The sequence below is a fragment of the Chroicocephalus ridibundus genome, chromosome 3 (genome assembly GCF_963924245.1).
Source record: "Chroicocephalus ridibundus chromosome 3, bChrRid1.1, whole genome shotgun sequence".
Classification (NCBI taxonomy): domain Eukaryota; kingdom Metazoa; phylum Chordata; class Aves; order Charadriiformes; family Laridae; genus Chroicocephalus; species Chroicocephalus ridibundus.
This window is the reverse complement of record NC_086286.1, coordinates 62,967,675-62,983,572: the sequence shown is the minus strand read 5'-3', so window position 1 is coordinate 62,983,572 and position 15,898 is coordinate 62,967,675. Positions and strand designations below refer to the sequence as shown.

The window sequence follows — 15,898 nt, the reverse complement described above, 5'->3', positions numbered from 1 at the left end:
GTCTGATTCTAAGAAGTCAAATTAGGGGGAGTACAAGGAGGTCATTAGCTGCTATCCTACAGTGCGCACCTTATGCAAAAACTGTCCCACTGAATATTTTCTTGTAAGAGACAGACATGTACAATTAGTTTACTTTATTCTAATGGTTCATAAGGAACAATGTTTTCTGGTATGGAATCTGAATAGATCTCACTGTTTGAGAAAGTTTCTGGGCTTGGTTTCATCTTCTGTTCGTAGCTGTTTTCTCCTGCAGCAACTTAACAAATATTTTCTCTGCTCAGAGTTTTGGATTGCTAAAATACCTGTAAGTGGCCATTTCCATTACTTGTCATTACGTTATCACAGGGTAAGGGTCCTGTAGTTTTAACTATAGTGGTACTGGCCCCTCTAGACTTCAATGGAGAAAACGGGGTCAGCAATAAGTTAGTATTTTATACTATTTTAATGATTCTCTTGTTTTTGCATACTCCGCTTACAAGTTTCTGCCTCTATCACTGTTGCATAGTATAAGGAAGGTATGGCTGATTTCTGTCAAATTTGTATTTGTCATTTTCTAAATCACTGTTTTTCTTCAAACTCTAGTTAGCAGCAAAATTGGAAGATATTTCCCCTAAAGTGCTGTTATTGCTTACATGTCCAGGGGAAAAAAAAGAAGTCAAATGTTTGTTTAACATCTTGGGGATGTTTCATGCATAGATTCACCACCTGCAGATTTTCAAAAGAAGGTCCTTGTTTTGAAAATGTGATCCTAAATCTGAGGTAACACCAGGGCACTTTGGAGAATATAGTTTAGAAGGAGTTTCTACTCCCTTGTTGTGAACTTTTCTCGTCTGTTAGGCAGCATTCACACCGAGGAGCGTGGACATTAAAAATTCGTTTCATACCATAAACCACCAGTAGCTGTATGTTACGCTTTTCCTATGCCAGACCCACAAAGGACGTAAATCGTTACTGACTCTGGCTGTTCAGTTTATGCTGCTGAGACTCATGCAGCTCTGGAGGTCCTCAGGCTAATCCCAAATGTGGATAGGTGTCAGAAGAGTTTTCTGGCACATTCTAGAAAGGGAAGGAAGTATTAGAGCGAATGTACGTACATTATTTGTATGAATAAGCTGGAACAGTTCCTTCCTGAATACTATATGATTTTTTCATTGTCTCTGAATGTTCTCAATAAATATGTAATTTTCTCTTTCTTATATGGATTTTTATTTGTTAATCTTTTTGTAGAGTAGTTTACTTCATACCTACTCTCTGAAGTCTTTGGGTACTTTCTTTCCCTTTAGGAGTTTTAAGTTATTCCCGATGATATCATTATATTTTCCCTTGAAGTGGTGTGTTCATAACAGGATAATGGGGAGAGAAGCTGTTCGGTTTATGATTGATTAGTGGATGTACAATCTCAATTCCCTTGGAAAGTGGGCGTGTGATTGTTTGAGTCTGTGTTTCTTTGGAGAGAGACCATTTCAGGGAATCATAGTTAGAGCTGCAAACAATCCATTAGTCACTCGTCCAAGCCCTGCCAACGTAATACTGTTCCCTGCAGTACATTATTGAGTGTTTTGTCCAATATCGGTTTGAGTGACTCAAGCCATGAGGCTTCCACCACTTCCTCTGAGAAACTATTTTCATGGTCTGACAGAGCTCACAGTTAGGAAATATTTCCTGGTACTCAGCCTAAACTTTTTAACACCCAGATTGATCTCATTACTGTTAGGTATACTTTTTTTTCCAATCCTGTCTTAAATCTTTTTCCTTCTTTGGCATTCACACTCTTGAGTGAATAGTAGATGGTATGATGTCTCCTCTTAAGTCAAGCAAATGCATAATTAGTTCTTCTAGGCCTTCTCTACAAATAGGCCATCTGTTTGGTGGAAAACAGGGCCGAGTATGGGAAGATTTTTTTCTAGCAAGTGCTTGTTTCAAACAAATAACATGAAAAATAGGAGTTCCTGTGATGAAGTAGCTCCAGGGAGCCCCAACTTTTATACAAAATATTTTTCAGAAATTATGTAGAAGATGGTAACTTTTCCAGGCAGTCATTTGAAGCAGTAATACCTTTTTCTAGCACAATATACAGCTCTAGCACTAGTAGTCTGTCACATTTCATGGCTTCAGGGAATGTTTTGTAATGTTGCTTCATCTATTTATCAAGCAAATTATATGTAGCTACAGCCTGGAGAGGAGAAAGCAACGGCAGCCGAATTGCAAGCAGGTCCAGGGGCCATTTGAAGGTCTGTCACTCACAGCTTTACAGCCAGAATTCACAAGTATTTGGGTCATATAAGGACTGTTGAGGAAGGGAATGTACTTTAATCCATCCAACCATTACACATCTCTAGATCCCTTTCCAGTAGCCAACATCTGTCTCCTTCCTTCCTTCCTTCCTTCCTTCCTTCCTTCCTTCCTTCCTTCCTTCCTTCCTTCCTTCCTTCCTTCCTTCCTTCCTTCCTTCCTTCCTTCCTTCCTTCCTTCCTCCCTCCCTCCCTCCCTCCCTCCCTCCCTCCCTCCCTTCTTCCTTCCCTCCCTCCTTCCTTCCTTCCCTCCTTCCTTCCTTGCTCCCCTCCTCCCCTCTCTCCCTCTCTTGCCCTCCCTGCCCTCCCTTCCCTACCATATTCCAGATCAGTGTCCCCTAGCCTAAGGTGGTTTTTACATTACTTATTATAGTCTAAATTCTGCAGAGATGTATGCACATGATTGATAAACTGTATTTTGCAAAATCTGGGTGTGTGCTGTTCTTATTTCTTATGGATGGTCTGCTGCTTAGTCAGAGACTCCTAGTCAGAGGGACACTTCGATTTACAGAAAAGACTTCTAAACTAGTACTCCATGCTTGCTTTGAAAAAAATGTAGTAAGTATTTTAAGCATATGTTTATGTTTTTTGATGAATCACTGTGCAATTTGGGAACCAAGCCCATGTTTTGTTAATTTTTTACCTGAGATTACCTGATGCGTGTGGGTTTGTGACCCGGGCTTCCAGCTTGGGGAGTAAACAAGCTGCGTGCACTTCCTCTGAACTGCACTAGAAAGGATGCGCAGGTCCTCAGGCAAGAGCATTCCTGAGCTAACACTACTACAGTTTTAATAATTAAGGAAGAAAAATGCAATGATCAAACTAAGATCAAGTCAAGTTTGAACCAAATCGGTAGGTTCAGGTGATTAAACTACCAATTTAATATAACAGATAATCTTACGATATTACACACAAAATACATAAATGCAAAAAAGGAGAAGGCAGGTAAATGACAGACTGCCATCACAAAAAGAAAGCCTGAATCACTCCTGCAGCCTTGCTCGTTCTGTCATTCGCTATCTGAGATGAAGTAGTGATAGATTTGATGAATCCCGGGCCGTGTACTGCATCTCTCAGGAAATCTCAAGCACCTTCTTTGTCTCTGAGTAGAGTGTCTGGAGCAGGAAGGGTCTGCAAGGGAGACCTCCTAGTGCAAGGGAAGGAACCGGTCGTCTTTTTTCTTTCCTTCCTTTTTACAGGGAGCATTTGTCACTTTTTCCGCCTGAGAGGTGAATGCTGTGGCTTTGGGGCTCAGTTGTATGGAGTGAAGCAGGAAGGGGTGGCTGCAGTTCAGTCCCCGGCGGGTGGCACATGTCTGAGGTGAGGGTGGGAAATCCCACCTCTGGAATGGGCCTTCCACTCACATCGATTACCCCCATACACGAGGAGCAAGGCGCATGTAGGGCTTCCAGTGTAGACGCGCAAGTGGCTTTTATGTGAACAAACTCTACCCGTATTTAAGGCACTGATGGTTTCCCACTCCCCCTGTCAATTCTGTGGCAATAATCCCCACGCGCACCTGTGTCCAACCTTCTCTCTACCAAAGGTATCCTCTGTGTTCAAGAGTGTGCTCCCTTTCCATGCAGGTTATCCAGGCTGTCTTCTTCGGGATCTGCGTCTTGACTGACCTGTCCAGTCTTCTTACTAAAGGAAATGACAGTCAAGAGCAAGAGAGACAGCTGAAAAAACTAATTGCACTCCGTGACTGGGTGATGGCTGTTCTAGCTTTCCCTGTTGGAGTGGTAAGTACTATGTTAATCTGCACATGTCTTTACAAACTGGGTGAACAGTGTTATTTACTGACTGTTTTCTGGCTGAAAGGCTTTCCCACTTCTATGCAAAAGACACTGCGGAAAGGGAAACATGGTAGAGATAATGTTACTACTCTCTTGGTTTTTGCAGGTGTAAGGGAGCACTGGTGTTGCTTAAATTATTTTTGTTTCATTAAAAAAAATGTACTTTACAATAGAAACTTGATTGTACAAGTCATTTCAAATGTGAATTGTTCTAGCAGCAACTTGAGAGTCAATTTGGAGTTTTTCTGCACCGTGTGTCGTTAGGAGTAGTGAAAGTGCTGACTGTGGCTTGTTTTACACCGTAATGACCTGACTGGAGTTCAGGCTGTAAGCCGTTTTGTCATGGGCAAGAAGGGAAGCGAAAGTCCAGACCGCTTCCTGTTAATCCCATGGGGGATTAAGAGCTGACAGAGGAAATGTGGTAGGAAAAAAAGGAGTTTGTCAGTAATGTAAAAAAGCACACAGAAGGTATGGGAAAATGTGGGGTTTACATGTCTTTTTCAAAAAAGAACTATTCTTTGGATCAGGTCCTGCTCCACTGGGACATCGCACATCGCTTTCAGTGGCAGAAGATGCTGAGTGTCTTTACGTGTCTCATACCACACACTGAAAGCAGCTGAAAATCCAGAATTTCATGGGTTTTTGCATGGAAGTGTGTCAGTCTAGTTCTAAGTTTAGGTTACATTAAAAAAAATGTGTGAACCTTTCATTATAGTGTTGCTTTTATTGTAATTCAGGATCAGCCTTTAGTTCTAATTTTTTATTTCAACGTACAGCAGTTTAAAATAAATTCAATAGAAACAAATTTTTTTCATGGTAGGACCACTGGAAAACTGTATGAGGTCTTTAAAGTTGTACCGTTTCACAAAAAGCTGATCACTTACTGTCAATTAACAGCAGTTAACAACATATCAGTCTATCATTTATAATTTGATATATTCAGAGATGCTTCATTAAAACGTGATTTCACCATTTATGTGGGTTTTCACAATACGTGAAGAAATACAGAATGCTTTTGCAAAGTAAGAAAATGCACAGCATATGTGAGACACTGTGCAGGTATTTCTTTCATAACATCCCAGCTGGTAGCCTTCCCTTACTGTACTTGCTGGCCTGCCTCTTGGGAGCTGACACAATTCATGTTGGGGTAACAGACTGCAGTTCTCCAGCCATGATAAAAGAAACTGGATCAACTAATACAGTTTTGAAAAAATCTGTGCATAAACAGGCTTGCAAATATGTATTTTATGGGTGCAGAAATTGATATGTTACATTCGTATTCGAAGGGAGACTGGGGATTAGAAGTAGTTATAATTGTGGTTAGCAACAGATGCTTTTCCTACTGTGTTGATAGTAGAAGTGAAGAAGGAGAACAACATCACATTATTTGTCTTCATTTAAAGATTTTCAGTGCCTTTTTCAATCTAGCAGTGTAAGCCTTTACATGCATCAAAGTACACCCTCCTTGGCTGTCTCACTCCGCTCAGGATTCTGGGATTCTCTCCTGACGCTGTTTGAGTTCTGTACTGTTGTCTGCGTGTTCCTCCACCCCTGCAGCGTTCCCGACCTTGCTTCACTTGGCAATTCTGCACATTTCTTTCGGGTGTTGTTTCTCTTGCCACCGGTAAGGGAGGAATCCCAGTTAGCCATTGCCTACACTGTAAGTGCTGTTGCAACATTTACAAGTTAGCAGTTCCCAGAGACATGTTCCCTACCTGGAACTAGCTGCTTTCCCGAGGGTTTCATACAGAGACAACCTCTGTCTTAAATAATAAAAAAAAAAATCCAGGAAATTGGGCAACCTGGTCTAGTGGGAGGTGTCCCTGCCCATGGCAGGGGGGTTGGAGCTAGATGATCTTTAAGGTCCCTTCCAACCCGAACCATTCTATGATTCTGTGAAAATAGTAAGGAATGGTCATGCTCATTGGAGAGATGCTCTCCATTTCCAAAGGTGACCTTTCTGTGGTGAGGGGGAGCAATAGATTACCATGTATTGTTTCACTTCTTACAGAGAAAGCCTAAAAAGGTTGTTTTCATTGTTGTTTCTTCTCCTGGCTACTGAAAGACAAACAGCAGCGCTTCATGACTTAACACTGGTCTCAGCTCCTTCCTGAAACCTGATCCTCTCCAGCAGCACCCACCACACCGCAGCAGCTACCACTTGCCAAAGCCTTGGCCAGTGCCTGAGGGACTGCCAGCCACTGGGGGCTCTTCTTTGGTGGGATTAAGGATCGGAAAAGTTCAGGGCCCAAAAGTAGCAAATGTCTAACACTGGCTTTGTTCTCTAAAGAGCTATTTATGTGTAAGAAAATACCCAGTGAAATTTTGGTACACTAGAGGTGCTTGTTAGAAGGAAGTTATTAAACACCAGAGTGTCTGCAGGAAAAAAGTTGAAGTTTCCTTGTTTCTCCTATTCTCTCAACAGCTTCCTGACTCAGAAAAAAAAAAAAAAGAACAAAAGAAGTTCAAATGCAGACTTACTTTCTTTGAGACTCACCCACCTAGCTCTCTGTGGAGCTTCTCAGTGGTTTCCAGTAGCGACACAAGGGAACCTTCACACATAAAAGTCGGAAGGATGTGAATAAAATCCTTGTTGGTTTTCTAATGTAACAGCAGTGGTCATGCCTAAGTACTTGTCAGTTACCTTAACATCTAAATTATTTTTATTGCTCAGTGTTTTACACAGGGCATGTTTAGGGAATAATGCAAATACTAGGGGAACATTTTAAAGCCTGCTAACTGTAGTTTTTCAAGAGCAATTCAACACAATTTTTTTCTGTATTTCCTGCTTACTGAAGCCCTTGAGATGATTTGTTCTGAAAAACAGATGAGAAAAGGGGTTTCCACTCCCAAGTCAAACAATGATGTGTGAAAAAAATGTAACAAAATAAAGTATTTCATTTTTAGTACTTCCTAAAAAAGTATTACATATAAACCACCTGGGAAGTCAGACCACCAACCTCCTCCCACCTTCCAAAGGAGGGGAAAGAACAAGCCCAAGGGCAAACAGTCTCCTTGGGTGGCTTTGCAACAAATCACATTTTGCAAAATCTTTGCAGCAAATCACATCTCTCCAGTGTTGTGTTATACATTGTGTATCTTCGGGGGCTCAGATCAAACTGAATTGCCAACCTACCATTTTGGTTAGGAGCATCAAGAAAATAAACACGAATCTCTTTGAAGGACATAATGACAACTGTTTACCCATTGGTGCTCGTTTTAATGTGACTTTTAAGAGAATGAAATCAGAAATCAACAGACCAATTTTCTATTCAGTAAAGCCTTATTCCATGGAAAGTCTGTGGGCAAAACTTCCTAGCCCTTTTTTAGTTTATTATAAGGCTGGGGTGCTGTTCAAATGCCTAAGAGGTCAGGAAGCATCCACTGAAAAAAAACGCTTGCATAGACATTTTAGAAGTTCATTACCAATTCTCATCTATACTGGCTGCACTTACCCCCCCTTTATCAGTGTAAAAGAGATTTATATTGGGAATAATTTACACTGCTAGAGAAGTATGAGACACAGTTAAAAGTCAGAGACTACACCAGTGGTTTCGACTATCCCTGCTTTTTTCTATTTGTTTGGCATAGATCATGAAGTGACTGAGTTTCTGTGGTTAATTAATGTTTTGTGTAAACTGTATATGCTTTTATCAATATATTTCTTTTAATTTGTACCAAACAATAGGAAGACAAAACAGGCATTTCTAGTTGTTTAATAGAATAGGAAGATGGAAGAAAATTCATATTGTTACATATTGGAAGAGAGATTGCTGCCTAGAACATCACAAACTCTACCATTGATATGGTCAAGGGGGAGCAAGGGAGCGTTGATATGGTCCACGGGGGAACAAAAGAGACTTCAGGGCTTTTGGACAGTTGGGAAGGGAATCTGGACCACAGGTTATTTTCCCCTCTCTCCCAGTTGCAGGCAGTGATGTTGGAAGACATAGACGAGCCCAGTCTATTAATACGTGGCTCTGTAGCTGGTTGTCATTGCCACAGTTTTGCATTTTTCAGTAACGGGATGGCCTACACGGCAGATTCATCTTTCTGAAAGGGGCAAGAGGGTCTTTGCTCACAAGCTAGTGTGGCTCATTGACAGAGCTTTAAACTAGGCTGGAGGGGTGGGGGCGGCAACATCAGGCTTGCCTGTGACAAGCTGTGGGACGACAGGCAACTATTAGAGCGATGGGGTGCTAGCGAGATCCCACAGCTCTGAGACGTGCTGGCTACACTGCAGCACACCTGAAGTCTTACAGAGATGAGACAGGGGCTCCTGGGGTAAAAGGAGCCAAGAGGAAAATATCAGTGAAATACCTAAGGGATGTTCCTCTAAGAAGGTGACAGAGCCAGCAGCTCAGCTGCAGTGCCTCTACACCAATGCCCACAGCACGGGCAACAAACAGGAGGAGCTGGAAGTCACCATGCTGCTAGAAAGCTACAGTCTAGTTGCCATTACTGAACCTGATGGGTTCAGTAACCTAGTGGGACGAATCCCATGACTACAGTGCAGCTATCAATGGCTACAGATGATTCAGAAGAGACAGGCGATGAAGGAGGGCAAAAGCGTTGGCCTCTACATCAAGAAATGGATAGAGCATGAAGTCTCTGAAGAATAGCCATGAGCAGGTTGAAAGCTTATGGGTCAGAATAAGAGACCGAGGCAACAAAGGGAGCCTTGTGGTTGGTGTCTACTACAGACCTCCTGACAGGAGGCATCATACCTGCAGGCTCTCATGCTGGTGGGCGACTTCAACCACCCCGCCATCTGCTGGAAATGTAGCATGGCAAGCTGTAGGCAATCCTGGAGTGCATCGAAGATAACTTCTTAAGACAGGTAATAGCCCCACCAGAGGAGAGGCGATACTGGACCTGATGTTCACCAGCACAAGTGAGCTAGCTAATTGGTGACGTCAAGACTGGAGGCAGCCCAGGCTGCAGTGGTCATGCATTGGTGGAGTTCGCAGTCCTGAGGGATATGGGTCAGGCAAAGAGTAAAATCAGGACCCTGAATTTTAGGAAAGCAAAATTCCAGCTCTGCAAGGAGTCAGTCAGTAGGACCCTCTGGGAAACCGCCCTCAGGGGCAAGGGAGCAGAACAGAGCTGACAGAGCTTTAAGGACACTTCCCTTAGAACTCGAGACCTCTCGATTCCCAGGTGTAAGAAATCAGGAAAGGAAGGCAAGAGACTGGCATGGCTGAATTAATGCTGGTCAAACTAAAGGGCAAGAAAGAGATGCACAGGCAGTGGAAGCAGAAACAGGTGTCCTGGAAGAGTATAGGGATGCTGCCTGGTTATGCAGGGATGGGGTCAGGAAGGCCAAGGTGCAGCTGGAGCTAAACTTGGCAAGGGATGCAAAGGGATGCAAAGAATAATAAGAAGGGCTTCTACAGGTATGTCAGCCAGAAAAGGAAGGTCAAAGAAAGCGTATCCCCCTTGAGAAGCAAATCTGGCAAACTGGTAACAACAGACAAAGACAATGCTGAGGTACTCAGCAACTTTTTGCCTCAGTCTTCACTAGCAACCTCTATCCCTACACTTTTCAAGTGGATGGACTGCAAGGCAGGGACTGGCAGATAAAAGTCCCTCCCACTGTAAAAGAAGATCAGGTTCGTGACCAGCTGAGGAACATAAAGGTAAAGAAATCTATGGAACCTGATGAGGTGCATCCCAGATTCCTGAGGGAACTGGCTGATGTAGTTGCCAAGCCACTCTCCATGATACCTGAAAAGTCATGGCAGTGAGGTGAAGTCCCCAGTGACTGGAAAAAGGGAAACATTGCACTCATTTTTAAAAAGGGTAGAAAGGAGGACCCTGGGAACAATTGACCTGTCAGCCGCACCTCTGTGCCTGGGAAGATCATGGAACAGATCCTCCTTGAAGCTGTGCTAAGGTGCATGAAGGACAGGGAGGTGATTTGAGACAGCCAGCATGGCTTCACCAAGGGCAAGTCCTGCCTGACCAACATAGTGGCCTTCTATGATGGAGTGACTACATCAGTGGACAAGGGAATACCTACAGATGTCATCTATCTGTACTTCTGTAATACCTTTGACATGGGCCCCCACAACATTCTTCTTTCTAATTTGGAGAGGTATGGATTTGATGGGTGGACTGTTCGGTGGATGAGGAATTGGTTGGATGGTTGCATCCAACGGCTCAATGTCCAGATGGAGATCAGTGACAAGTGGTGTCCCTCAGGGGTTCATATTGTGACCAGTACTGTTCAATATCTTCCTCAATGACATATATGGTGGGATCGAGTGCACCCTCAGCAAGTTTGCAGACGACACCAAGCTGAGAGGTGCAGTTGACACACTTGAGGGATAGGATGCCATCCAGAGGGACCTGGACAGGCTCAAGAAGTGGGCCTGTGTGAACCTCATGAGGTTCAACAAGGCCAAATGCAGGGTCCTGCACCTGGGTCGGGGCAACCCCTGGTATCAGTACAGGCTAGCGGATGAAGGGATTGAGAATGGTCCTGCTGAGAAGGACTTGAGGGTATTGGTGGATGAAAAGCTGGACATGAGCCGACATTGTGTTCTTGCAGCCCAGAAGGCCAGCTGTATCCTGGGCTACATGAAAAGAAGCGTGGCCAGCAGGTTGAGGGAGGGGATTCTGCCCCTCTACTCTGCTCTGGTGAGACCCCACCTGGAGTACTGTGTCCAGCTCTGGAGCCCTCAGCACAGGAAAGACATGGACCTGTTGGAGCGAGTCCAGTGGAGGGCCAGAAAAATGATGAGGGGGCTGGAGCACCTCTCTTATGAAGACAGGCTGAGAGAGTTGGGCTTGTTCAGCCTGGAAAAGAGAAGGCTGCAGAGAGACCTTATTGCGGCCTTACAGTACTTAAAGGGGCCTACAGGAAAGATGGGGACATACTTTTTAGCACAGTGTATTGCAATAGGACATGGCGTAATGCCTTTAAACTAAAAAAGGGAAGTTTTAGACTAGATATGAGGAAGAAATCTTTTACAATGAGAGTGGTGAAACACTGAAACAGGTTGTCCAGAGAAGTGGTATATGTGCCATCCCTGGGAACATTGAAGGTCAGGTTGGACGGGGCTCTGAGCAACCTGATCTAGTTGAAGATGTCCCTGCTTATTGCAGGGGAGGTTGGACTAGTTGACCTTTAAGGGTCCCATCCAAACCAATCAATTCTTTGATTGTATGATTCTATGATATTTTATATCATGTAGCTTTAATAGCTCCATTCAGGTCTGAGTCTAAATAGGCTAGAGTGATTTCATATTTTTTATATTATGCTTTTATGTTTTTAAAAACCTGTGATATGAAAGAGAGAAAGCCAGGCATACTTTCTTACCTGTTGTTTCTCTGTACTGGTACAGTCAAAAGGAAAGCTGATCACTCTTCTTCTGTAGATCATCAATAGTGCTGACCTGGGATCTTATCCCAAGAAAAGATGTGTAGGCATTTGCTGCAGTCACCTACTCACCTCGTTATTTGATGAGACTACAAAATACATTTGTTTCCATAACACACTCGACTATGCCAAAATCTATTTTAGATTCTGCCCTCATCTGTGGTGATGTGGCTGGTGATGGATGGGAACATGAGCAAGCAGTGGTGCAATTGCCTCCTGAACTCTGTTGTTGGAGGGGAGTCTTCCCCGATTTTCAGGGATTTCCCACTTCCTGTGATTTCCTTCATTGACCCTTTTCAAATTCATTTGGTGTGATGCTGTGCTAGCACTAGATCCCACCTAAAGCCGGTACCATGCCAATTTGTGCCTTCTGTGGTCTGCCTTTAATAACACTTTGCTTCTATATGTAATGCCCTTAACTCTCAAAGAGGCTCACAAACAATGTATTTATACTTGCAGTTAACCGCAAACGTCTTGGGAGATAGCCAGAAAGCTTACCTTTAACTGTAATCAGAAGAAATTTTTTCAAGGTCAAAGGGTCGGGTTTTTTTTCTCTGTCATGAGGCCATCCAGGAAATGCACGAACTGAACTGTGCAGCCCAGCCAAAAACAAAAACACATAGTGCAGGAAAATAAAGTTCCACTGGGTTCATTCTTCGTTTGCATAACATTTCTTGGTTGGGCTCATGTAAAACAGCAAATTATGCAATTCTTTTCACTGGTTTCCTCTCTTAGTTTCTCTTCGCTTCCATTTGTGGTGTTTTGATAAAGCCACTTGTTTTCCCTTTTGAATCGCCAACCGTTTCCCAATTTGTCCTTTCAAATTTTTCCCTTGGCAGTACCACATGCTCTTCTCATGGTCTCTGAAGCTTCAGAGACAGAGGACAAAAAGTCAAGGAATATCTCTTTAGGTGGGAAAACAAAGTTTAGTTTTCAGGCTTATTTTTTTCCTGCTGCTGTGTATTTGTTTAGCAATACTTCAGATGCCTGCTACAAGTGAGGTACTCCATGTTTTCAAACAATTTCTGAGGTCTTCTTCCAAACTTGAGGTTCCCTTTGATCTGTAATGACCCTAGATAGGATAAGTAGTAAATGAGGGACTCTTCTGTTCTTTTATATGTCGCTTAACCTTACGTTTGACCAAGTAAATGCTGTCTTTGGAAAGCTGGCAATCCTAGGAGGCTCCTTTGTAAAGAAGTGTAAAAGCAATTGTCGGTGTCTGTTTTCTTCCTTGGATTCCAGGCCTCAAGAGGAAGTGGAAGGGTGACATTTGTGCCATTTTGCCTTGGGAGCAAAAGAAAACAAAAGTATTGGGCTCCTGAAAGATGTCTGCTGCGTATGAGCAACCTGTTCAGCCTGGCATGCGAGGGTAGTACTGTGACTGTCTCCACAGTAGTGATGAATTGTGCCACAAGGAAGGCAGCGTGAGCATAAGAGCAGCAATTCTGATCAAGCCTTACATAGGCAGTGTAAAGAAGCAGCTCGGTTGTATCATAGTCTGGCACTGCATGACCACGTGTGATCTGGACAAAGCCCAGCCCAAATAAAAGTACCAAATTGTAAGCATAGTAGAGGTGATTTAATAGTACCAGACCAACACTTGCTCATTAATCAAAGTAAACAAATTCAAAAGCAGCCAAGGTAGCTGAGTAGTCCTCATTATAGTTCTTTTTATCCAGATAGTTCGTTTTTATAGTTCATTTTTATAGTTAATTTTAGTTCATAGCGCAATAATTCATTTTCATAGTTCATTTTATGCAAGTGAACAAATTGTAAGGAAAGGTAAGGTGAACCATTCAGATACTGAAAGGGATCTTCCCCAGGGTGTTGGGTTAGTCTCATGTCGCGTCCTCCTCCGGGATAGGTTAGTTCTGTAGCACCTTGGGTTTTGCGCACTTCCTTTACCTTATGGCTGCCTTGTGATAGTGCTTTGCTAAGCAGCATTTGCCGTCTGTAGCTCCAGATGGTCGCAACCAGCTAGGCTGATCCCGTTCCATCCATTGGCTGACTTTGCTTAAGGGACAGATGGCACGTCCCCTCTTTTCTTATCTTTACCTTCTTGGCAAAGTCTATTGTTTTATTCTGCTCCACACAAAAATCACCGGTCAAAACACGCCAGCTTTGTTGTATTCAGTGTAATAAGGTTCAACCTAATCCTGGGTGATTTCTCTTGCTGTAAGACTTCCTTGGAAAAAAGCATTATCAGTCTTGGTCTTCATGCGCCTGAGAATATGTTTTTATGTCCCAGTTGGTCCTAGCAGGTTCTCGGAGACCCACTGTGATAATACATGACTTCTAGGAAGCCTATAGAGAAGAGGATACTTTGCTTCCATTTTCCCTGCTGTTCAGCTATTCATATCTTGGCACTTATGTGTCAGCAGGTGCGTAAAGAGCTAGGCTGTGCCAATGCCAAGACTGGCCCAGAAAAGAGACTTCTTGTGGGGTACTTTACACTTGCAATATTTTTCGGGCTGTCCATCATAACCTATTTTTTTTTCCTGGCCTCTGTGCACTAGTCAAATAGTCCAAGCTTATTCTGAGCAGGCACCGATAGCTATCATAACAGATGGACAAGTGTGTTGGAAACCAAGAAACTATGTACTGTATGCACACTGAGGGAACAGTGTACTGGTTCAGGTCATTCACATAACTGGCTGGCCGAAGTCTGCGTGTCTGTGGTTAGAACAAGGTGCCATTGATAAACTGCAACCTCAATTTTAACTTTCCACAGTCAGAAGCATATGAAACAACTTAACGCCTATGCTATCACACACACTAGTAATTTGCTGACCTTGCTCTGCTCACCCCATATTTCTTGCACTTTCTTTTACTGACCCCCCAAATTAGCCGTAAGACCATGGGCCACATCAGTTTGGATGTAACTGAATACTTCCCTGCTGATCTCAGTGGAAGTACTATCTGTTGCCTCTCAAACTTTGAACTTGGACTTGCTGCTACTGTGTAGAGATCCCCTGAAAATGGTCATTGAAAAGCTCTTGGCCCCGGTATTGGGTTTTACTGCTGTAAACAATAAGCCTTTTGTTACTAGAAAGCTATGACTCAAATTCAAGGTAAGAAAGCAGTTGTGTTTTAATAGGAGATTACTTACTTTATTCTTTCCCCACATAAGGTAAGCTAAAACTATTATTTCTGTAAATTTTTGCAGGTTTATGTTGTCTTTGCTTTTCAGACATTGGGGTATCTTTAAAGAATTTGTGAACACTTTGGCAAAAAATTAGCTTAGTGCAAACTTTATCCGAGCCATCTGTCCTGTCCTCAGTCTAGCGGGAGTAATGGTCTTTCTCTGGGCTCCTGGTTCTCTGACAAGAACCAAGCCAAATTTCCTATTGACAAACGAGCAGGATACTAGACTTCTTTTCCGTGGATCCCAGTCCATTAATTGTGTGCAGAGTAGCTAAAGGGTTAAATATTTTTTTTAAACAATGCTGTTTTGATGGCTGACATGAAAAAGTGCAAGGATGAGTTTATAGGCTCCTGTTCAAGGATGAATGTTTCGTATTTATATGTTCTATGAATTCCAAGTGATATTTTACCTGATTTTCCATTTGTTTTCTATCCTGTTAGTGGTAAAACATTATTTATGTGCCACATCTGCTACTAAAGTATAGTACTCGGTTGTAATTTGGCCACAGGCATGTAAGTCAAAAAATGAGATTTTTCCAGGCTGAAAGTCAAAAAAAAAAAAGAGGAAAAGTTAAACTCCTGTGAATGCAAAGAATAATCCAGATTCATACTGTTGATTACAACAGGATTTGCTCGAAGAACAATAATGTCTGTGTCTGCCCATAGATTATTTGCTAAATGCTAAATGCATTTTGCTATCTAAATTGTGTAGCTAATTGTTCAGAAGTATGTATTTTAAAATGTCTTCTCTTTTTTTTCTTCTTAGTTTGTTGTGACGATGTTTTGGAGCATCTATATCTATGACAGGGAACTGGTTTACCCAAAGCTGCTTGATAACTTTATACCAGCGTGGCTAAATCATGGAATGGTGAGTAAAGTAGTGCAAACACTTCCTTGCATAAACGAAAGTGTAAGACGCTGATTTCCCTGTGCGTGAGTGCATACACTTAGAGCTAATCCACTCAGAAGTGATTAAGGAACATTGTTTGCAAGCAAGAATAACATCTTTCCTTGAGTCATATTTGAATCCCTATAGGTTGAAAGAGTGGAGACTTGAACTTGCGCATCCTACATCCCAGGCTAGTTGTGGGGATCGGCTGTTTTCTGTGATAAGGTGCCTTTCCCAGAGCAATGTTACCCTGGTGATGAGGAAACTTAATCAAAAGAGACTCTTCCACAAAACAGAAGTTCTGATTTTGACAAATCTTGCTCTAAAATGACAGAAACACTTACTTGAATGATTCTTTACCATTCTACCAAAGTATAATTTGTGATGAAAACAT

At 42.6% G+C, this 15,898-nt stretch overlaps 1 protein-coding gene across 1 annotated transcript in view; it reads left to right on the top strand.

Annotated features, from left to right (window-relative positions):
- The window catches only part of AIG1 (androgen induced 1), a 126,467-nt gene that overhangs the window by 33,754 nt on the left and 76,815 nt on the right, over window positions 1–15,898 (top strand). The window contains exons 2-3 of the mRNA XM_063329449.1: window positions 3,878–4,033; window positions 15,382–15,483. Of these exons, the coding sequence (XP_063185519.1) occupies window positions 3,878–4,033; window positions 15,382–15,483 (258 nt within the window). The remainder of the gene's footprint in view (window positions 1–3,877; window positions 4,034–15,381; window positions 15,484–15,898) is intronic.